At 43.8% G+C, this 24,142-nt stretch overlaps 1 protein-coding gene across 1 annotated transcript in view; it reads right to left on the bottom strand.

The window, feature by feature from the left end:
- LOC143962250 (zinc metalloproteinase-disintegrin-like batroxstatin-2) overlaps positions 1-23,902 on the bottom strand; it is a 79,834-nt gene extending 55,932 nt beyond the window's left edge. Inside the window, exons 1-5 of the mRNA XM_077471571.1 lie at positions 23,708-23,902; positions 23,194-23,256; positions 14,366-14,437; positions 13,750-13,919; positions 6,189-6,270 (exon numbers count right to left, since the gene is read on the bottom strand). Coding sequence (XP_077327697.1) covers positions 6,189-6,270; positions 13,750-13,919; positions 14,366-14,437; positions 23,194-23,256; positions 23,708-23,902 — 582 coding nt within the window. The remainder of the gene's footprint in view (positions 1-6,188; positions 6,271-13,749; positions 13,920-14,365; positions 14,438-23,193; positions 23,257-23,707) is intronic.
- Positions 23,903-24,142: the final 240 nt, after the last annotated feature.

Genomic DNA, 24,142 nt, shown 5'->3' on the forward strand with positions numbered 1-24,142 from the left:
GGCTAGTCCTCCGTATTGTTTTGAGAGTGAGAGTATTTTCTTATGAGTCTGGGTCCCCCCCCCCCCCATAAGAAGGTTTTGAATGCTGTTTGTATTTATTTGAAGTATGTTGCGGGTACATGTACCGGTAGAGACTGTAGGAGGTACAAAAATTTGGGCAGGATTGTCATTTTTAAGATATTACAGCGGCCAAACCAAGAGTGTAGACCACTGCTCCATTGGTTGAGTCGTTTTTGGACGGTGTGTAGGGGGAGCGGAAAGTTAAGTTTAAATAATTGAGAGAGTTTTGGGGGGATGTGAGTGCCTAAGTACTTCACGGCTGTATTGGTCCATTTCAGGTTGAAGCTGGCTTTAAGGTGTGTAAGTTGTGGTTGTGTTATTCCTAGTCCCATTGCTTCTGACGTGTTCAAGTTTATTTTTAAGTTGGAGATTTGCCCATATGTCTCAAACTCTTGCATTAAGTTGGGGAGGGAGATGGTTGGATTGGTAATAGAGAACATCAGGTCGTCTGCGTATGTGGATACTTTATATTGTGACTTGTTTACTGCTATTCCTGTAATATCTGGGTTTAATCTCACATGGCATAAGAAGGGCTCTAAGAATAATGCAAAAAGTAAGGACGAGAGTGGGCACCCTTGTCTGGGTCCATTAGTAATCGAGAATGTGTCTGAGATCACAGTGTTTGCTCTAACTCTGTCCGTCAGGTCTGAGTAGGCTGCCGAGATCCAGTTAAACATTTTCCCCTCTATACTGTACCTGTGTGTTTCAGCGTCGCAAACATGAACCTCCAGCTTACCCGATCAAACGCTTTCTCGGCGTCTGTTCCGAGGAGTATGCATGGCGTTTGCTTACTATTAGTTATGTATAATAAGTTCAGGACTTTGGTGGTGTCGTCTCTGGCTTCTCTTGTTGGTACAAAGCCAACCTGGTCTAGATGTATTAGGTGTGGTAGGTGTTGTTGCAGTCTGGAGGCTATAATCTTGGTGAAGAGTTTAAGGTCAGTGTTTAGGAGGGATATTGGCCAATAACTACCACACTGGCTCGGGTCCTTACCTTCTTTTGGTATTACCGATATTTGCGCTTGCAGTGTGGAGCTGTGCAGCTTTGTACCTGAGCCAAGGTCATTGAACAGTTTAACTAGGTGATGTCCTAGTGAAGGGAGTAGGGTTTTATAGTATGAAATGGTTAAACCATCAGGACCCGGCACGCTCCCCTGTCTGGCACTACTTAAGGTAAGTTGGAGTTCTGATACCGTAATGGGTTCTTCTAGTAATTCTCTAGTTTCTGCTGGTAGGGATGGCATAAGGGATGAGGTTATGTAGTTTGTTGTAGTTTCTGGAGTGGGTTGTGGTGTGTGTAGATTATACAGAGATGCATAGTAGGACCTGAATTCTTCTGTAATGTGTTGGGGTAGGGAGGCTCTCTGTCCGGTGGGGATGTGATGTGTGGTACATATGATTCTAGCTCTTGTGCTTGTAGGGATTGAGCCAACAGTCTCCCGCATTTCTTACCGGACTCATATTTTTTTCCGGCAAATCTGCAGTGTCGCTTTGGCTTGTATTGGAATGTAACAAATCAGTGACCTGTTTGCCGGTAGTGTCCAGTTCGGTCCCTAGTCTGGGTCAGTTTGTGATTTGTTTCTAATGTTTGCAGTTTGTGGAGAAGCAAGGTCAATTGTGCTATCCTTTGTCTTTTTAGTCCGGAGCCATGCTTGATGAGTACTCCACGAATCACAGCCTTATGAACTTCCCACACCACTCCTGCATTACTGTCAGGAGAGTCGTTGGATTTGAAATATTGTCTTCTCTCTTTCATCACATCTGCAAGGACTTCTGAGTTTTGTAGCAGGCTCTCGTTTAGTCTCCATGGTGGTTTTTGTGTTATATGTATGTCTTTAAGACGTATCGCATTGTTATCGGAGCGTGGTCTGACCCTATTGAGGTGCCTTTGATTGCTTGTAAGTGTCTGTGGGGAACTAGAAAGTAATCAATGCGTGAGTATGTCTGGTGGGGTCTGGAAAAGAATGTATGGTCTCTTTCCCCCAGGGTGAAAAAGGCACCACACGTCTATTAGTTGTGCGGAGCGGAGTGCTGCGCAGATGCGTTTACGCAAGTCTCGTGAAGTAGATAACGTCCCAGAGGAGGTGTCTTCGGTCAGTGTCAGAGTGATATTCAAGTCTCCTCCCACAATTAGCTGTCCTTCCGCATAGTGCACAAGCTGTTCTAAATGTCGTTTTAGAAATGTGTCTTGGTGATCGTTTGGGGCATACAAATTTGCAAGGGTTACTCTCACATCACCTATCTGGCCTTTCAGAAATAGATATCTTCCTTCTGTGTCAGTTTTTGCGCCTATTTATGTCCATGAAATCTTGGCTGAAATTAGAATGGAGACCCCTCTGGATTTAGCTTTAGCGTATGTGGAGTGATAAACTGGGGTAATATTAAGGTCCTGAGTTTGTGAGGTGTACCGTGTATGCCAGGAGTTTCACACGTGACCTCCAGGTCGTGAAGCTGCTGCTTTGGTAGTGTTAGTGGTCCATTTCAGGAACGCAAATGTCACTGGGCTTCCATTAAGTGGGCCCCATCCCAGAGGGAGAGCAGGATGCCCCCCCCCAGGGAGATCCAGAGCACCAAAGACCCCCACTACCCCTTCTAATGGTGTTTCACCTGATGGGGGATCCCATCCCGTTTCTCCTGCTTTAATTGTTCTTGGTGGTTGACCCTTTGCATCTGTGTTACTGGGCTCCCAATCGACATGTTGGGAGGTCTGCAATGTTCCCATGTCCCAGCGATCCCCTGTTGTCTCTTGTACATTGTTCACCAGGGTCCGTGCAGTCACCCAAACCATTATCAGCAGTTGTGCTGGGAACCCCTTATTCCAGTAGACCGCGTTCTGTGTAAGTTTGCCTGGGGTGCTAGTACCTCCATATCACATTGATCTCTCAGGGTCAGTCCGGAGTATCAAGTAGCAGTATCTTTTATCTTTTATAAGGACGTAGTCCCTCTCCATTTTTGTAGTGTGCCCAAAGAGTCTTCCTCGTCAAGCGGTGTATACTGTATTCTGGGCATGGGGATCCCCAGGCAGACGATTGTGCTGTGGCTCCGGGGGGAGAAGGAGGAGCCAGTGGGGCCGCTGCAGTCACTTTCATGTTCCCTTTTCGGTTAAAGTGAGTAGGTTCGGTGGTACATGTTTAGATTCAGTCATTGGCAGCAACTCATTGTGGGAACTTTTGGGGGGTGTCAGACAGGGATTGGTGGCCCAGGGCCTACTCATGTGGTTCTCCTCCTAAGGTGGCTTGGGATCTCCAACTGTCCCGTTGTCATGGCGGCTGGGGGCTGTGGAAAGTGGAGAAGCCCGATCTGCCGGTTGGACGGGGAAGAATCTGAAGCCAATCAGGGACTTGTATCGGTTCAGTTTCCAGATAGCGGAAGAGTCCCGGGAGGTCTGCGGTGGTCTGCAGGGTGAAGGCAGATGCTTCTTTGCGGAATGTTACCGCCAGCAGGTATCCCCAGTGGTAAGTAGAGCCTTTCTGCCTTGCCAGGTCGAGGAGGGGTCGCAGCAGGGCTCTGCGTTTCGGGGTGGCTCTCGAGAGGTCCGGTAGGATTCTGACTTGGGATCCCTCCGTTTCCACATCACCGTGTTCCCAGGCCCGGCATAGAATTGTCTCCTTTTGTAGGTAGAGGTGTAGTCTGCACACCACATCTTGTAGTCTGCTTAGGTCTGTCGGTCTCGGGCCCAGGGTTCTATGCACCCTGTCTAGCTCTATGTCGGTGTCTGGGTCCTCCAGTACAGTATTGAAAATCCTCTTCACCGTGTCACCCAGGGTGTCTGCCTCTCTACTTTTCAGGATCCCTGGAGCTGCAGGTTGTTACGGCAGCTCCAGTCCTCAATGTCCTCCAGGTGGAGCTGTAGCGCTATGGCCGTGTCTCGGTGCTGGTCCCGAGATTGCTCCATCGCTGACACCCAGCCTTCCAAAGAGGAGACCGACACTTCTCCCTGTCTGCCGAGTTGGAAACCTCTCCCCTCACCTCCTGAATGTCCCGTCAGTGAGTTTCCTCTAGACGGAGGGTCAATGCCTCAATGTCAATTCTGGTGGGGAGGGCTTGTAGTAATGTCCGTATATCTTGGTCCAGAGGATTATGTTCGGGTGGTTAGGAGGAGGCCATCATTTCTGGTTGTAGTCTCTCCAGTGTCTCTTATGAGCGTTCAAGTGTTGTAGAGGGTGTTTGGATGGATATTGCAGTCTCCTCGAGTTGGGCCCTTCTGCGTGGTGCCACGTGAGGAGCCTCGTGGTGCTGCTACTCTGGCTCTGGGGCAGATCTCTTGTAGCTGTTTGAAATAGCGGTGTATTTCTTCTGGGCTCTTGTTGGAGGGAGTCCCTCATGTTACTACTCTCATCCTGTGTCTTTTGGCCGACTGCATACCGAATATATGAATTTAATGCCGGGGTTTGAAGGCCGAGATGTCCAGGCCACGTCCCCCATAACATTTATTTTATGGGTAGAAATACGCTTTATTATAACTTCTAAACAGTCTGTGAAAAGGAATGTTGACTGAATAAAAATAAGATCATGCATTTCACGTACAGATCGATTGTATGCCCTTCATTTGTCATATTCAACCCTAGAATTAGAGAATGAGACCTTAAAGTGAACCTGTGCACAGATCATGCACACTAAATTAATACATATTTTCATATTCTGTAAAAGCACTTTAAAATAAGCCCCCGTTCATCTCTGCATCAGTAGGTATTATGAAGAAATACATTTTCAGGCAGTGAAATTTTAGCTTTTTTCTATGAGAGTAGAATTTTGGCTGGCTGCCAGCCTTCCAATGTAAACAAGCAACAAGTACAGTGCCCTGAAAAGGTATTAATAGCCCTTGAAATTTTCCACATTTTGTCATGTTACAACCAAAAATGTATGGATTTTATGTGATAGACCAACACAAAGTGGCACATAATTGTGAAGTGGAAGGAAAATAAATGTTTTTTTTTACCAATAATATCTGAAAAGTGTGGTGTGCATTTATATTCAGCCCCCCTGAGTCAATACTTTGTAGAACCACCTTTTGCTACAATTACAGCTGCAAGTCTTTTTGAGGATGTCTCTACCAGCTGTGTACATCTAGAGAGTGACATTTTTGCCCAAAGGCAGGAAACGGCGGTGTGGTGGAAGAGTCTAGATGAAAGCTGTTCTTCATTCGACAGACACTGATCATTGTTGCTTTTACTGTTATTTTTTATGTGGAGCATGTTTTGAAGATTTATGGACTATTATTTCACTTTGCAACACTTTACAATTATTGGAATATATATTGTTTTAGGAAGTTTCACTGTGTTAAGTAACATTTCTTTAGGAAGAGGGATTGTGTGTAACAAATTATGTGGTTTGGATAATCACTCAGTCACAGGGTATGTTGTTTCAATGGACTATATTTATTTGTTACTATTATTCACTTGGAGGCTATTCAACATATAATAGTTTGTGGTAACTGATTTTTTCAAGAAATATTCATTTATTCATCTTGGATTTATTAGTCACTAGATACACAGTGAAGTATTATTTAGGATTTGAAGTTCACTGGTGTAAATTTATAGGATTTAGTATTTTATGTTTATTGGTGTAAATATACACTATATTTAGCGCCACTTGTTTCAGCATTTGTTAAAGGAAACGTAAGCTTCCGCAATGACACAGAGAACGAGAGGCCGTACTAGAAAAGCAGGAGAATGGGAGGCCACCGAGCAGGGGAAGCCGCTGCTGAACAGGGGAAGCCGCCGGTGATGGGGTAAGTGCCGACGGACCGCCGGCTGCCACTGGTCCAGAGTATTTCCTGACGCTTTCCCACCTCCAGTTCTGTTCACAGGTTCAAATATTATTTTCTAACAATTGTCTTATAAAATTGTTGAATTCACATACATAATTATTGCACATATGTGAAATATATTTTTTTCACATAAAATGGCTGTCTAACTAATGAAAGATGGTATTTCTCATAATACATTATTTTGTTTTCATAAACTGTTACTGAATCTCCACATTGCATGCTCTATTTACTGCTTTATTTATAGAAGATGATAAAACATACATTTTCATCATAAAAAAATAGCCATAAATATATTAGTAATAAAAACATTGTATATATTATGTTTTAGTGAAGTGACCCCAATGTTGAATCTGTTTTACCTGACTAAGTCCAACAGACATCAGTTCACACATCGTACTTAAGGGCGCGTACCCGATAGTAGTACCATTGAAGTCAATGTCCCTGCAAAAACAAACACAAAAAATCATAGTATTAGCTACTATTACTCAAATACTTACAGTTAAGATTTTTCTTTTATATTTTTCAGTACATTTTGGCAAAGAGCTGCTCCAAAGTTTTTACTCATGTATACTATATAAGTGAACCTGCATGCAGATCAAGCACACTAAAGTAAGTGTAGGTTCTGAACAAGCAGTAAAAGCACCTTCAAGCCCACCCACAGTCATCTCTGTATCTACGTGCATTGTGGAGAAATGAATGTTCAGATTTCTAATCACGAGCAAAACAAATTTACTGTGTTTTTCTATGAGAACAGATCCTGGTCATTTGTCAGCCCTTCTAATGTAAGCATACAATAGATGTTTCTTAATCGCCACACCTATAACTAAGCTTTCCAATTAATCTATATCTAGCCAGACACTTGCACATAGTTGTTCGTATTTCTAAAGGAGGTTGTACAGTCAGATTGTGATGTGTGTGGTGAGCCTACAAAACAACTTCAGAGTTTTTTTGTGATTTTTGAGGATTTTACAGAATAAGGACCTTAACATTAAAAGCAACTAGATTCGTCAATGTGGGCCACAGGATCTTCGGTTTAGAACATGTAGTTATGCTACTACTTTTAGATGTTTGGACACTGGCAAACAAAGCTGTAAGGACAGCCCTAGCAGAACCCCTCCCACTTCCAGCAAGCCTCAGTTTTGTAGCAAGCAATATGTAGTGAATCATAAAAAAGAGAGGGGGGACCTATACGTCCTATAAGGACCTACAAGTCAAAAATCCTCTTTTGTAAATTGTATGTTAATTAATTGTATACGTTACCCAAGATCTTAGTTTTGGGAAATGGGATATCCAAGTTGATTGCAACTGAGAAGCGTGCAACTTAGCAAACAATGTCAACAGGACCACTTTACAGAGAGCAGCCTGAAGCACCTTACACTTACCCACCTTACACTTACCCTAAACTTGCATCAGAAGAGGCTTGTTAAAACTGAAACCTGTGGACGAAAGACCAGGTAACAGTCCTATAAATCTGGGAAACAGATGCCAGATACTGAGGAACCTTATCCTTCAGACTATAGGCTTGTTAGACTATTATTCCAAATTCAGAATTCAGCACTTATAGGTGTTATATTCATGGCAAGCTTCCAAAACATATTTGGTTTTATGATTAGTCATAATAAATACAGTATGTGTGAATGACCTTAATCAAATGTTCAGTAAAATAGATCTTCATCTGAAGCAGCAATATGCTAGAAGTTTCTGGTGTAGCTAGTTTGAGAATGACATATAAGGTATCTGGTATACAATGTCAAGGGAGGTCCAGAATAGATCAATATTTATGTAGTTAGAGGAATAATACATATTTGTTTAAAGGGGTTGTAAACCTTCAAGGTTTTTCACCTCAATGCATTCTGTGCATTCTGTGCATTAAAGTGAAAAACCTCCTGTAATGCTGCAACCTCCCCCCAAGCCCCCAATTTACTTAACTGTACCCTCTCTATCTCATCTTGGGGACGAGCACACCAGCAAAAGCCAGTGTCTCGGGTCCTGATTGGATGGAATAATAGCAGCGCAACCATTGGCTCCTGCTACTGTCAATCAAATCCAATGGCGCGTGCACGAGGGGGCGGGTCCGAGTCTAGAAATTGTGTCTATGGACGCAAATGCTGGACTCGTGAGGGCGCCCGCAAGGTAACCCCCTCGGGAGATCGCTTCTCCTGGGGGGTTATCTGATTCGGGGAGGAGCCGTGAGAGGGACCCCAGAAGAGGATGTTCGGGGCCACTCTGTGCAAAAAGAACTGCACAGTGGAGGTAAGTATGACATGTTTGTTATTTTAAACAAATGAAAAACAAACCTTTATTTTCACTTTTAATAATGTTAAGTTGGGACTAGCATAGTCTCAGTCATAATTAATAATATTAGTATGTATTTAATTAATGTAGTTAAAGTTGGTAATATATGTTCATTTTAGTAGTTATATTACATGATCAGAACATTACTACAAGTATAGAGTGTTACATGTGAGCTTGTCAATCAAAATCCATAGATCTGAGTTAGTACCTCCTCTAGGATGGCATTATGTGTGCCATACAAGGTTCTGAGTTTTGGTGAGGTTATGACGTTTACAAGTAACATATAAAGCCAACACATCAATACTGAAGGTAACACATACACCCTCTAGGAGAGAGACACACACACAGAAGACTGACCAAACTCCTGTCAATTGCACAAATCCTTTGATGAATTGGAACAGTTGCAATCTCTCAGCAACTGAAGGCAACGTCACTTCCTGCTTCTTTTTGGACTAACAAGACAGCATGGAGACAGAAGGCAGCAACCATGAAGCAAACATGCTTTTATAAGCTTATTGCAGATTTATGACTATTGATTATATTTCATATATTTTTACCTACACTGAACTGTTATACTTTTTTACATTGTATTTATGATGCCAACTGTGTGACAATAAACTCACACTTAGTTTTTAAGTCAGTCTGACTATCAATGCTATTCATCCAGAAACTCAATTGAGATACAAGAATATAAGATATTGAATTTATTCTTCAAGACTTAAAGGATTACTTGTCTGAAATACTACGTGGCAATAGTGGAACGAGAGGCAAGAGTGACAGAGTAAATACAATTGTCTAAAAGAAGCAGTAGCTGAGAGATGGCATTTAGTGTGGACCACATTCAGTTAGTGGAGCAAAATTTCCCTGGAATGTTTCAGAACAGGAGATGAGGTGGGAAGAGCAATATCCTGGTCAGGGTGGAGGAAAAAATCACAATGGGAAGAATAAAGGCTTAAGTGCAAGACAATCTTATCCTTGTGCATGAAGAATGGGCTTCTTACAAGAAAAGGCTTCTAACTCAGGGACTCATATTGCAGAAGCAAAAATAATGAGGAAGGCAACTTTGTGGATGAGGGAAGGTGGGGAGATCCCTGATAGACTCGAAGGGCAGGTTCTGAAGAGCTGACAGAACTAAGCTGGAGACCTATGGTGTCAATGGGGTGCATATGGGGGAATGTTGTGTGCGACAGCCTGTATAAAAGTTTTCACCAATAATTGAAATGCAAGTAATCTTTGGACAAAAATGGGCAGGACCAAAATGTGATCCTTGATGGTACTTAAGGCAAAACACTGATCCAGACCTGATTGGATGGAAGGTAGAATCTGTCCCACAGAGAGCTTCATGGAGTGAAATTTCCTAGCTTCACACCATGCAAAGTAGGCCTTCCAGGTGTAATGATAAACTTTCTCTTTCAGTAGTGTTGGGGTGACTGCACCTGAAAGACCACTGTCCCTCAGGACTAGGGCTTCAACAGCCAAGCCCTTAAATCCTCTGACAAAGAAGATGGATGATAGACCAGCCTCTGGGACAGAAGATTTGAACTATCCAGGAGGGAACATAGAACGTCTGACAGGAGTTTGAGTACCATGTCCTGCTGGGCCAGTTCGGTGTAGTGAGAGTCATTGGAGTGCCCCCCCACCACCCCTTTCTGATCCTGCAAAGCAGGCAAGGGAGAAGCTTTAGCAAGGGAATAGCATATATCTAGTTGATTCCACTGGGAAGGCCTGAGAATTTCTTGTCCTGGCAATAAACATGTCCAGTTTATTGCTGAACATGGACACCAGGAGGTCTTTCATGTGGTGTCCCCCCACCTGCGACATAAACCTCAAAACCCCTCCAGGTGAAGCGAACATTCCCCTAGAATCAGGCATTAATGACTGAAAAAGTCTGACCACCAATTTTCTACAACTGGAATGTTAATTGCAGACAGAACTGAAACATAGAGTTCTACCTGAGATAGAAATTGGGTTCTACCCGAGTGTGAAATTGGGTGTTCTTTGATGGTTGATGTAGCATTGTTCGAATAAATCCTGGCGAGGTGACCTTGTTGTGAAAAGGTCCAGTGTTGTAGGGACAAGCTAATTCTAGGATGTATATCAGAAGCCAGGTTTCCACCAATGACCAAGTCCCCTGAACTTAGGACTTATTCAGAACTCCACCTCCATTATGTTGTTCATTGTGAGCACCTCTAGTCTGGAGTGAAATTGGGTGTACGAACTGATTTGAAGGAGGCTACCAACAGGCTCAAAACCCTCATTCGAAAGTAAATGGTGGACTGTCCCCTGGATCATAGAGTCCAAACTTGGGAATGGAGGGCCAGGAGCTTGTCCAGAGGAAGAAAATCCTTGGATCGGACCTTGCCCAATTTGACCTAGATACTGCAAGCTGTGGGTCAGTTCCAGTGCTAACACCTGAAGACTTACAATCTATCCGAACTGCTTCAGGGTCTGCACTGCCAGATGGACATTGACTGAAAAGGCCTGAAGCAACTGTTTCTTCAGCAGGAGGCAATCCAGGTATCTCACTATAGGGATATCCTTAGAGTGCAGCAGAGTTAGAACAGGAGCTAACACATTGGCTCCAGACTCAAGGTGCCATAGACAGGTCAAAGGGAAGAGTAACAAATTTGTAATGTTGCGTGCCCACATAAATACACAGGTAGCTTTGATACAGAAGGAAGGTGGTGATGTGCAAGTATTCATCCTTTATGTCCAGAGAGGTCAGAAGGTAAGCCATGACTGACATAGAAGACTCCAGAATATATATATTTTTTTTTTAACCAGAGTAGAGTTTATTGAGCATACATAAAAAAAAGGACTACAGAGCAATACTCAAACATAAGTGGGGGGGGGGGGGGGGGGGAAAGGCGCAACAAGCGCCAAGCACCATGGAAAAACAAAAATCCAGAATATTTTTTTGAACATGGAAGAACCTGTTGAGAACTTAAGATCCAGAATGGGGTAAAGGCCTCCCTTTGCCTTGGAGACAGTGACCAGATTTGAGTAGAACACCTAAAACCTCTTTCTGGAACAGGGGATCCACTGAATCCCCTGTGACAGGAGCTGCTGGAGAGCACATCAGGTGGGCTAGAGGCAAACTCTTGACTGTAATCCCTGGATATGAGATGCATGACCAAGATGTTTGAAATTGCTTGTGCACAGATAGCCCTGAAGGCAGACAAGACTCCCCCACTCTGAAAAGTGAAGGCAACCCTTGTAAGAAGGGCTTGTTCACAAACTTGGTAGGTTTGGAAGTCCAGGTATTCTGGCAGAAATGTGCGTCATGCATTGGGCTTCAAATTGACCTTGAAGTCCCGAGAGAAACTAAAGTAACTCCCCTTCATCTCTGGAACTGAAGGCTTGCTTGCAGAAACTTTTGCCTTTCTCTTCTGGGATAAGAGGGTACTGTTACCTCCCTTCCTTAATGTAGGTCTCCAGGAAGTCAGCAAATAGACATTCTCCTTTGAAGGGCATCCTTACAAGGCACTCTTGCACGGAAGTTTTCCAGACCAACACTTGAGCCAAAGGATCTTCACATATGCACTGAGGGAGGCTTATCCTGTATATTTGGTTGATCCTATCCGCTAATCCACACAGTAGTGCAGACTACAGGTAAGCTGATGGAGGACAGATGGATCTGTGAGAACAGGCTCAGGTTACCGCGCCTGTTCTTGGACCAGACAGTTAGACAAGTTTACGACGGCCGGTTGCATAAAAAACAATGAAAGAAACCAATTCCTTGAACAGGCCACAGGGTCCTTGAAAACACAGACATCCTCAACAGGTCAATGACAAGGACTGTCCTTCTTTTTTTTTAGGAACCCCTACTTAGTAAAGAGCTTGGGAGGGACAATATTTTTTTAGGAAGAAGCCAGTCTCCAAACAAAACAGGCTCTAGAAGCAAGTTGTTTTGGTTAGCCAAACAAATTTTAAGAAACCTAGGCTGATGACCTTTAGTTGGGCCAACGTAGGCTGCATCAAAGCAAGATATGTGTGCACTGTAACCATAATAACAGAAGCACTAGAAGAAGGAGCTGGGTGGGGGCTCTGAAAAGGGCAGCAATTGAAACGCAGTAACTGGCTACTCCCACCACAAGCTGAAAAGAAAAGAGTTCCAGCCCAGGCCCTTCATATTAAATCCGCAGGGACTGGATTCAGCACCCTGGGCTTCCAGAGAGGGCTACAACCCTGACTTATGGTGGCCTTCACCCCCTGGGTTCCAGTGGCGGATGGACCACAGGCCCCGGACCACCATAGCATCATATTACACTAAGTACCTAGGTGAGTTCCAAACACAAAATTTAGCACCTGAAGCAAAGTTACGGGTAGTCCCACATTTTCTTCCTGGCAGATTCTGGAACCCTGAAGGCATAGCCCATGGGTCAACCGATCAGAAAGCTGCAAGGTGGAAGCCGCAGTGGCTATGAGCAGTTAGTAAACTTTTTATAAAAGTCTTAATATAAAAATAGCAGAGATGTTTGTTTATTTTAGGTTACTAGCAAAAAAATTAGGCTTGCTGGGAGTGGGAGAATTTATACAAGGGTTGTCCTTACAGCTTTAATTGCCAGTGTCCAATCACCCCCAATGGTCTAAGATGTTTACAACTGTGCTGATATGTTTCATTATCAGTTGTAAACTAGATTTGATCTCTGCCTATCCTAACAAAGGGTTAAAGATCTAGAAGCTGGGCTTTTTGCTTTGACTGTTAATAAGTGAAATCTTAGTGCGTCATTGTGTGGGGGCTGAACAAAGAAGGCTTTTTACCATAATGCATAGAATGCATTAGAGTGATTGCAAACATTCAGGGTCTGTTGTCATACGTACCTGCTCTGTGTAATGGTTTTGCACAGATCAGCCCTGATCCTCCTCTTCTCAAGTCCCCCACCGGTACTACAGGCTCCTCCCCCTTGTCAAGTGCCCACGTAGGAAGCCACTTGATATGGGAGCACTCGTGCATATTCACTCCCGGGCGCACCCTCTCTCTCCTCGCTGGCTGTGATTGACAGTAGAAGGAGCCAATAGTACAGTGAGAAGAGAGAGAGCTGAGAGAATTGCTGCTTTTGTGTACATTGTTGGATCCAGATCAGGCTCAGGTAAGTGTGGGCGGTCGGGGGCGGGGAGCTCCATGCACAAGGTTTTTTACCTTAATGTAGAACTACCTTTACAACTACTTTAAGTCCAGAAAAATGTATTACTGCAGCCAGCAGATGGTGTACTCAAAGTTAATTCACCAAATTTTTAATGATTCAAATCATCTGCACCAGACTGTTTTAGTAAATCTCTCCTTTCTATCTGTGTTCCAGTTGGGCATAACCCATCAGTAAGTGAGCAATCACTGCTGACCCTAGTCAGAAAGCCCAGTATCTTCTGAAAACACTTTATCATGGAAGCACTTTGTAATAATTATTATGAAAAAAGTAAGTAAGTAAAATTGGTCAAATTCCACTACAGTTTTCTTTTTAAACTTTCCTTTAACAATTTAAAGTAGTGAATATCCACTTTGGCACATCTGATGCCTGTGTGTCACCTCTCTAAAGAGCATCTAAGTGATAGGTAGCAGCTGCACAGGCAGCCAGGAGCATACATTACACATGAAGTGATGTATATTTGTTAATAAGGACTTACGTAAGAAACTGGGCATTGTCGTGATGTTTTCTGGGCAGCAGAATATTTATCCTCCATTGTGAAAATCGATGTAAAAGTGTGTCAACATTGGAGACCACTTCAATCCTATCACTGATGTCCCATATTTCAATCCCAATCAGAGCTACATGAATATTAATACTTTTATATACCTGTATAATAAAAAACAAGAAAGGTATGAGATGGTACATATGTTCAAAGACATTCATTAAGTAGAAAAGCCTCAGCAGAAGAGTTTCCTAACTTGCATAGTGATTCTGTTCCCATTTAACATGGTCTAATAGTTATCAATCCCTGTTTTGCAGTAATGAAGCAAACTATTCATAGTCTTGGAAGTCTTTTTTGCTAGCATGGTTTGACTGTCATCAAGGCAGCTGAATGTGGAGCACTGCAGAGTACTTAGTGGATGGAGGAATAACTTGGCCTTGGCCTGTGAGAAGCGACAGGTTTTCTAACATATCCAAATGCTCATTCCGTGCCATTAAAGGCCAGACACTATCATTGATGAGAACCAAAGAAATGTCATCTCATTGTTCTACTGTTCGTAGAAACCCCAACCAAGTCCTAAAAATGAGAAACACTAAAACTATTGCCTTACCTTGTTTATGTAATTCACAATCTCAAACAGCCTGTGTTTCACAGATTTGATGCTGCTGCCATATTTATTGAACTGGAAGACAAATACAGAACTGAGCTGTCAAAAGAAGATGTAAATCTCTGTACATTGTGACACAATGGGGTTATTTACTAAAGGAAAACACTTGGAAGTAAAGTCGCTGTAGATCTGAGGGGGACATGCGAGGAAAATAAAAAACAGCATTAAAGCTTGCACATGATTGGATGATAAAATCAGCAGAGCTTCAACTCATTTCAGATCTGCCCCTTAGATTTAGAGTGACTGCACTTTCAAGTGCACTTGCAGTGCAGAGTGGATTTACCTTTCGTAAATAACCCCCAATGTCTTTTACTTGTACACAGAAAGTTTTCAAAGGTAGATGTGCATTCAAAGTAGACTTAACTCCACTGCCTAATCCTACTGATCCACAACTTAACCACCTTCCTTCCCAGAAATCTCCCCCAGGAAACAGAAAAGAAAGATTATGGATAGAGGATGCAAACAATGGGGCTGGCAGCAACTTTACGAAATATGTAAATAAGCAGATATACAATGTGGACACTGCTCCAAGTTCCAGTATGATTCCTCCATTCTCATTGGAACTATATCATGTGCTAGCTGAAAGCTCCAAATGCAATGACATCACAGTGGATGCAACTTCTTTGTGCCAGCACAAAGCACACTGAAGTCCCCACCTACATGTCGCCCATCTCTCACACCCTTCACCTCCACAGGCTTAGCCATAGAGATGTTTTCAACGACTAAGCCCAAAAGGGTAACACGTGTCAAAAAGTGTGGTGACTTCAGTGTGTTTTGTGCTGACTCAATAAAGTTGCATCCACAGTGATGTCAATCGGTTTGTTTGTATACATGTGAATAAGCAGTTGGGTTGGTATAAATTTAATCTGGGTGTAAACTGATAATAGAACAAAGTCTGCATGCATGGTTTGATGTTTAACTCCAGGAAGATAAAAAAAAGAAGCATGCTTAAGGCCGGGTTCACACTGCTGCAGGGGGAGATCCGGATGTGATTCGCACCGCACTGCAGTGCAAATCACATCCGATCTCCGTAGCGATGCGAGTTCAGCCATACAGATAGTATGGCTGAATTCGCATCGCTCCCGCAGCAAACTCGCACGGGACCCTTTTTTTGGTCCGCAGCAGAATCGGATCGCATGGGTGTTCACACCATGCGATCCGATTCCTGTGCGAGTCTGCAGATCGCACTACGATATGCGGATGGATCTGGGGGTGTCATTAACATTTCATTGACACTCCCAGCCGTTCGCATAGGGCAGTGTGAACTGCCGGCGGGAGTCATGCGATGCGGGAAAACGCTGCGGATTCGCGGCGTTCCCGCATCGCTGTGGTGTGAACCCAGCCTTAAAGCAGAACTAAACCCTTGTATCGTTTTCAGCCATGTAAGCTGCCATCTTGGCCTCTGTTTGATCTTCAACTGCCATGATGCTACACATGTAATCAGTTATGGCATCAGCCATTGGATGATTTGACAGTTTAGTTGAGACCAAAACCAATGTGACAGTTGGTGGGAATGTAACAGTTTTTTTAAACTGTGAGGCCCCCGTTCACACTTGAGTGGTTTGTAGCTTGTAGGTCGAAGATCAAAAACGCTCAACAAGCAAAAACCCATTGTTTTCAATAGCCCTTGTTCACATCTGAGCGCTCTGTTGCGCTTAACAAAACGACCGTCGCTCAAAAAAATACATGAGCTACTTTTCAGGCAGAATTGAGCGTTTTGGGCCCCATATACCAGAAGCTTGAATACACATATAAAATGCCTGTAATACTCTTCTAAAAATGTCTGTATACAAAAAAGCTAAAAATAAGCTCATAAAAAACTCCTTAAAATCGCTCTGCTAAGGTGTGAATGCAGCCTTAAATCAATGGGTTTAGTTTCGTTTTAATTTACAGTGGTTAAATATTCAATGAAAATACAGATAGAAGTCTATAAATTTGTCTTCACATCTGCTTTGTGTAATCCCCAGCACAGTGTTAGTCAATCAGGCTCTTCAGTGGTCAGTCTAAGCCCTTGTACACACGGTCGGAGATTCCGACGGAATGTGTCCTATCGGACCGTTTTGTCAGATATTCCGACTGTGTGTGGTCTCCATCGGACTGTTTCCGTCGGAATATCCGACAGACCAACTTTTCCAACTTGCCAGTAAAATTTTCCGACAAAATGCTCCGATCGGACATACTCCGATCATGTGTAGCCTACTCCGACGGACAAAGTGCCATGCATGCTCAGATCAAATTCCTAGACCAAAGCTATTGGCTACTAACCTGAACGTAGTCCCATCGTAACGAAATAACGTCATCACGTTATGTACAATCGGATTTTCCAACAACTTTGTCCGACCGTGTGTATGCAACATCACTTACGGACTTACTCCGACGAATTTGGTTGTCGGAATGTCAGACCGTGTGTACAAGGGCTAACACAGGGAATATGTTTACAGGTGAAAAGAGCATAAAAATTATTTTATCAGTGTGCTGCTTCTCCTTTTTGTTTATTCATTGGGCTAAGGCATATTTGACTGCAACAGAGACAGTAGTGTCAGCCTCCTGGCTATGCAGTATGCCAGGCGTGTAAAAATCACAAAAGTGTCTGAAAAGAATTCTAAATATGTTACATATACAGTATCTGAGGTTCAAATAAGATATGTTTTACCTGCATACTTTTTAAGGAGGTTCTAATCATTGGCACATATAGAACTACCCCCAAAGGGGCCACAGGTAACAACAGTTTTTTAGGTGTTGTCTTGCTAAGATTTATTGCTGGTAAAAATTTTTTACTAGGAAAGGGATTAGGGCATGTTCGAAGTTGAGGGCATGTTCTGTAAATTAAATGATGCAAATCCTCAAGCAATTCAATTGTTAATTCCAGGTTGTGAGGCAACAAAACGAAAAATGCCAAGGTATATGAATTTGGCTGGTTGCTGGTAAACAGACTTGCAAAGGTCACATTTCGGGTGATCTCTGACCTTTTGTTTGCCTCAGCAAAGCCGTTGTAGCAAGAAATGTAACCTAGATACAAATTAAGGTGCCTTGTGCTTATTAATAATATTAAATGAGTGACACACTTATGACAGCAAAAAAAAAAAAAAAAGAGAGAGAGATTTTAACTTGCTCCACCAAGTTAATCAAAAAAACGAAGAATATCCAATGTGTTATAAAACATAAATTCCAAAAATCATGTGTTATATATAAGCATAAATAACTCCAAGTAAAAAGGGAAAATATTCCATAAAGTAAAAATTCCTTATATTAAAACGTGCAATTCATAGTGCATGCTTAAACACAGAGAGTTTGTATAATGCAGTCTTTAGGCCTCATGCACACGAGACGCAGATGAAACCTCTGTTAAAAAAAAGCTGAAACGCGCGTTTAGAAACGCGCGTTTTGCCGCGTTTAGACGCGTTTAGACGCGTTTAGACGCGTTTGCGTTTAGACGCGTTTATAAAGATAACATCATGTAGACCCTCCCCAAGCTCTCAAAGCATTTTTTTTAACTATTTCTGCTATTTTGATCAGAGTGAGCAACAGCAGCATAGAGAGCAGTTGTACACTTGCATTTGCCGTGTCACTTGCCACGGCACCTGCCACAAGTTGTGGATTGTCCACTTGCCACGTCACTTGCCACAAGTTGGGGATTGTCCACTTGCCACATCACCTGCCACGTCACCTGCCACAAATTGTGGATTGTCCACTTGCCACGTCACCAGCCACATCACCTGCCACAAGTTGTGGATTGTCTACTTGCCACGTCACTTGCCACATCACCTGCCACGTCACTTGCCACGAGATGTGGATTGTCCACTTTCCACGTCATCTGCCATGCCACCTGCCACAAGCTGTGGATTGTCCACTTGCCACGTCACCAGCCACATCACCTGCCACAAGTTGTGGATTGTCTACTTGCCGCGTCACTTGCCACATCACCTGCCACGTCACTTGCCACGTCACCTGCCACAAGTTTTGGATTGTTCACTTGCCACGTCACCTGCCACGTCACCTGCCACAAGTTGTGGATTGTCCACTTGCCACGTCACTTGCCACAAGCTGTGGATTGTCCACTTGCCACGTCACTTGCCACAAGCTGTGGATTGTCCACTTGCCACATCACTTACCACGTCACCTGCCACGTCACTTGCCACGTCACCTGCCACAAGTTTTGGATTGTCCACTTGCCACGTCACCTGCCACAAGTTTTGGATTGTCCACTTGCCACGTCAGCTGCCACATCACTTGCCACATCACCTGCCACATCACCTGCCACAAGTTGTGGATTGTCCACTTGCCACGTCACTTGCCACATCACCTGCCACGTCACTTGCCACGAGATGTGGATTGTCCACTTGCCATGTCACTTGCCACGTCACCTGCCACGTCACTTGCCACGTCAGCTGCCACGTCACTTGCCACAAGATGTGGATTGTCCACTTGTCACATCACCTGCCACATCACTTGCCACATCACCTGCCACAAGTTGTGGATTGTCCACTTGCCACGTCACTTGCCACATCACCTGCCACGTCACTTGCCACAAGATGTGGATTGTCCACTTTCCACGTCACCTGCCATGCCATCTGCCACAAGTTGTGGATTGTCCACTTACCACGTCACCAGCCACATCACCTGCCACAAGTTGTGGATTGTCCACTTGCCACACCACTTTCCACGTCACCTGCCACGTCACCTGCCACAAGATGTGGATTGTCCACTTGCCACGTCACCAGCCACATCACCTGCCACAAGTTGTGGATTGTCCACTTGCCACGTCCCTTGCCACGTCCCCTGCCACGTCACCTGCCACAAGTGGATTGTCCACTTGCCACATCACTTGCCACATCACCTGCCACAAGTTGTGGATTGTCCACTTGCCACGTCACCTGACACAAGTTGTGGATTGTCCACTCGCCACGTCACTTGCCACATCCCCTGCCACAAGTGGATTGTCCACTTGCCACATCACTTGCCCCATTACCTGCCACAAGTTGTGGATTGTCCACTTGCCACGTCACCTGACACAAGTTGTGGATTGTCCACTCGCCACGTCACTTGCCACATCACCTGCCACAAGTGGATTGTCCACTTGCCACGTCACTTGCCACGTCCCCTGCCACAAGTGGATTGTCCACTTGCCACGTCACTTGCCACGTCAGCTGCCACGTCACTTGCCACAAGATGTGGATTGTCCACTTGTCACATCACCTGCCACATCACTTGCCACATCACCTGCCACAAGTTGTGGACTGTCCACTTGCCACGTCACTTGCCACATCACCTGCCACGTCACTTGCCACAAGATGTGGATTGTCCACTTTCCACGTCACCTGCCATGCCATCTGCCACAAGTTGTGGATTGTCCACTTACCACGTCACCAGCCACATCACCTGCCACAAGTTGTGGATTGTCCACTTGCCACACCACTTTCCACGTCACCTGCCACGTCACCTGCCACAAGATGTGGATTGTCCACTTGCCACGTCACCAGCCACATCATCTGCCACAAGTTGTGGATTGTCCACTTGCCACGTCCCTTGCCACGTCCCCTGCCACGTCACCTGCCACAAGTGGATTGTCCACTTGCCACATCACTTGCCACATCACCTGCCACAAGTTGTGGATTGTCCACTTGCCACGTCACCTGACACAAGTTGTGGATTGTCCACTCGCCACGTCACTTGCCACATCCCCTGCCACAAGTGGATTGTCCACTTGCCACATCACTTGCCCCATCACCTGCTACAAGTTGTGGATTGTCCACTTGCCACGTCACCTGACACAAGTTGTGGATTGTCCACTCGCCACGTCACTTGCCACATCACCTGCCACAAGTGGATTGTCCACTTGCCACGTCACTTGCCACGTCCCCTGCCACAAGTGGATTGTCCACTTGCCACGTCACTTGCCACGTCACCTGCCACAAGTTATGGATTGTCCACTTGCCACGTCACATGCCAGTCACCTGCCACAAGTTGTTGATTTTCCACTTGCCACGTCACCTGCCAAGTCACTTGCCGCGTCACCTGCCAGGTCACTTGCCACGTCACCTGCCACAAGTTGTCTATTGTCCACTTGCCACGTCACATACCAGTCACCTGCCACAAGTTGTTGATTTTCCACTTGCCACGTCACCTGCCAAGTCACTTGCCGCGTCACCTGCCAGGTCACTTGCCACGTCACCTGCCACAAGTTGTCTATTGTCCACTTTCCACGTCACTTGCCACTTCACCTGCCACGTCACTTGCCACAAGTTGTGGATTGTCCACTTGCCACATCACTTGCCACCTGCCATGTCACTTGCCACAAGTTGTGGATTGTCCACTTGCCACGTCACTTGCCACAAGTTGTGGATTGTCCACTTGCAATTGCAATTGTTTAAAATATTTTTCTAATGGTTTTTCATCATTTGCAATCATTTTTGAGATTTTTAATGTAAAAAAAAAGGTCACCTTTAAAAACGCATATAAACGCAAACGCGGCAAAACGCGGTAGCGGCGTTTTGCCGCGTTTTACCGCGTTTTGCCGCGTTTTGCGTCTGAAACGCAGAAATTTTCGTTTCTGAACGCATTTTTTTGCTTCTGGAAAAACGAGATTAAACGCAACTGCATATAAACGGAAACAAACGAGACTGTGTGCATGGACACATAGGATAACATTGAATGAGTTCAGGTGCAGTTGAAAAAACTGTCCAACTGCATCTGAACGCGCGTTTAACTGCGTCTCGTGTGCATGAGGCCTTAGTGAAATTAAATAAAGTGACCAGTGATTGTTAGTTCCATAATCTTCTTAATAAGAAAAATAAAAAAGAAAACAGTCTATATGTGAACTGGAATAAAGTGCTCAGTGACTTATTCAGTGCTTCTCAAAAAACAGGTGCCAGCAATCGTGTTTTGTGATTCCTGTGTCTCCAGTATACACGGCACACCAGGTAGAATGGCCCCTTACCTTACTGCTGTAAGGTAAACAGCAAATCAGACAGCCAAAAGGGTCCAGGGATTCTACCCTAATTCCTAGCAGGTGGGTATTGGCCCCCTCAGTTAGGTTTTTTTCCTCAGATAGTTTCCATATGAATCTTTGGCTTCAATGTTACTCCCAGAGGTCTCATAGGAAAGAAAGAGGTATACTCCGATGGTGAAGTACGTTCGTAAATTTTATTGCAAAGATATATAAAAAGAGGTACTCACAAACATGTAGTAAAATACAGCTTAAAAACGAACGAGCGTTCCGCTCGTGTTTGCGAACGTCACTTCCGGTATCCTTGTTCCGACGCGTATCATCACTAGTCACGTGACTTCATCAGGGAAAGTCCTGACGTGACGATGACGTGACTAGTGACGATACGCGTCGGAACAAGGATACCGGAAGTGACGTTCGCAAACACGAGCGGAACGCTCGTTAGTTTTTAAGCTGTATTTTACTACATGTTTGTGAGTACCTCTTTTTATATATCTTTGCAATAAAATTTACGAACGTACTTCACCATCGGAGTATACCTCTTTCTTTCCTATGAGACCTCTGGGAGTAACATTGAAGCCAAAGATTCATATGGAAACTATCTGAGGAAAAAAACCTAACTGAGGGGGCCAATACCCACCTGCTAGGAATTAGGATAGAATCCCTGGACCCTTTTGGCTGTCTGATTTGCTGTTTACCTTACAGCAGTAAGGTAAGGGGCCATTCTACCTGGTGTGCCGTGTATACTGGAGACACAGGAATCACAAAACACGATTGCTGGCACCTGTTTTTTGAGAAGCACTGAATAAGTCACTGAGCACTTTATTCCAGTTCACATATAGACTGTTTTCTTTTTTATTTTTCTTATTAAGAAGATTATGGAACTAACAATCACTGGTCACTTTATTTAATTTCACTAAAGACTGCATTATACAAACTCTCTGTGTTTAAGCATGCACTATGAATTGCACGTTTTAATATAAGGAATTTTTACTTTATGGAATATTTTCCCTTTTTACTTGGAGTTATTTATGCTTATATATAACACATGATTTTTGGAATTTATGTTTTATAACACATTGGATATTCTTCGTTTTTTTGATTAACTTGGTGGAGCAAGTTAAAATCTCTCTTTTTTTTTTTTTTTGCTGTCATAAGTGTGTCACTCATTTAATATTATTAATAAGCACAAGGCACCTTAATTTGTATCTAAGATAGGATAGTTGGTTTATAGATGGATTTTATTTTTCAAGTATAAGGCACTTTAATTGTATCTAGTTCAGGTAGCGCAACACCATCTGTTTGATTTTTAATTTACTATCTGGGGGTTAGGGTTCATACCCCTGCCGGTAGTTTGCTGCAACCTACCCTTATAAATAGTTTAGGCCCTTGACGACAGCGCGGGGATACCCTAATTCAAGAAATGTAACCTAATCAAAATGTGTGCAGATGCTGCTTCTTGCAATAGTAGAGTTTGTATTACCTCTTTGGTGGCCCATTACATTTACCTACCCTCCATTTCCATCAGACTCCACAGCTTCCAGGAATGTTATATTCCTGTGTACCACAACACATGTTATGGTTCCTTCCTTTGACCTCTAGGTCACTACAAGATATAGTAGTGACTAAGGGGTTGAGGATAGAGAGGGGACAAAGGTTAGCAGAGATATTAGTTTAATAGCTCTTCTATCGCAGGACCTGCCAGTTAGATTGTTTTAGGTGAATAACAGGGTCACTTTAATTTTACACTAGAAGGCACCTCGTAACTATGATCCAATGGAGTATATCATTTAACATAATACTGTAATAAGCACATTAGACTTACTATGCTGTGATCGGCCACCATGTACAATTCAACATATTTTTTAGCATTCAATAGATTTTGCTTCTGAAAAAATGTAAAATTGAAACATTCATTACTATAAATAAGTATATGAAGGTAACTAATAAAATAAATGCACACTCATCATTGCTGAAATACATTTTTTGCAGAGGGAAACATGTAGGCTGCCACTGATAATCTACAGAAAATACTAGTTTCCTGGCAGACACTCCATGTAATATACTCCCAGGGCATTTATTTAGAATGTGTAACACTGGGCAATGTTACTGATTGCAGAACTCATTTTTGCCCACAAGATAGCAATGTCAGATATGCCTTGTTTAGCTAATTGCTGGCTTTACATAGGAGCAGTCTGGGAGATGTAGTTTTGATGAGAATTAATCAATAACCATCCCTGGGCAGAAACTGCAATGCCCATGTACCCCTGAGCATGAGGGGTCAGATATAAGGAAAACCCTAGGAAAGTGTCAGCGGGGAGTTGGGGGAACACACCAACTGGAGAAGGACAAGAGAAAACATGCTGTGCCCAGTGAGCGGGTTGTTGTGCTGAATTCACTGAACACTGCTGTGCATTAGAGCCAGGGGGCCGAACTGGCGTGAGTCTGCGGCAGTATCGGCGGTCTGGGGACTTTTCTATGATGCTGTGGTGATTCAGGACATTATCCTCTAGAGTCGCTGAGAAGGTCACCATTGCACCTATTGCCACCAATGCTGTATCACAGGATAAGTGGGGCATCCATGTGCAGTTAAAGTGTTACTAAACCCACAGCAGTAAAATCAATCTGTATATGCAGTAAAGCATGCTTATTATACTCACTGTGGGACCTAAGGGGTTAATCCTTCGTACTGTGTAAAAAAGGCTGTATGATCCTGTATTCTCTGATCTTCCCCTTCTTCCACTGTCCCCAATCCATCTTCTGTTAAGACAGAG

This window comes from Lithobates pipiens, unplaced genomic scaffold (assembly GCF_037356315.1).
Source record: "Lithobates pipiens isolate NorthernLeopardFrog02 unplaced genomic scaffold, aLitPip1_a1.2 Scaffold_8, whole genome shotgun sequence".
Lineage (NCBI taxonomy): Eukaryota > Metazoa > Chordata > Amphibia > Anura > Ranidae > Lithobates > Lithobates pipiens.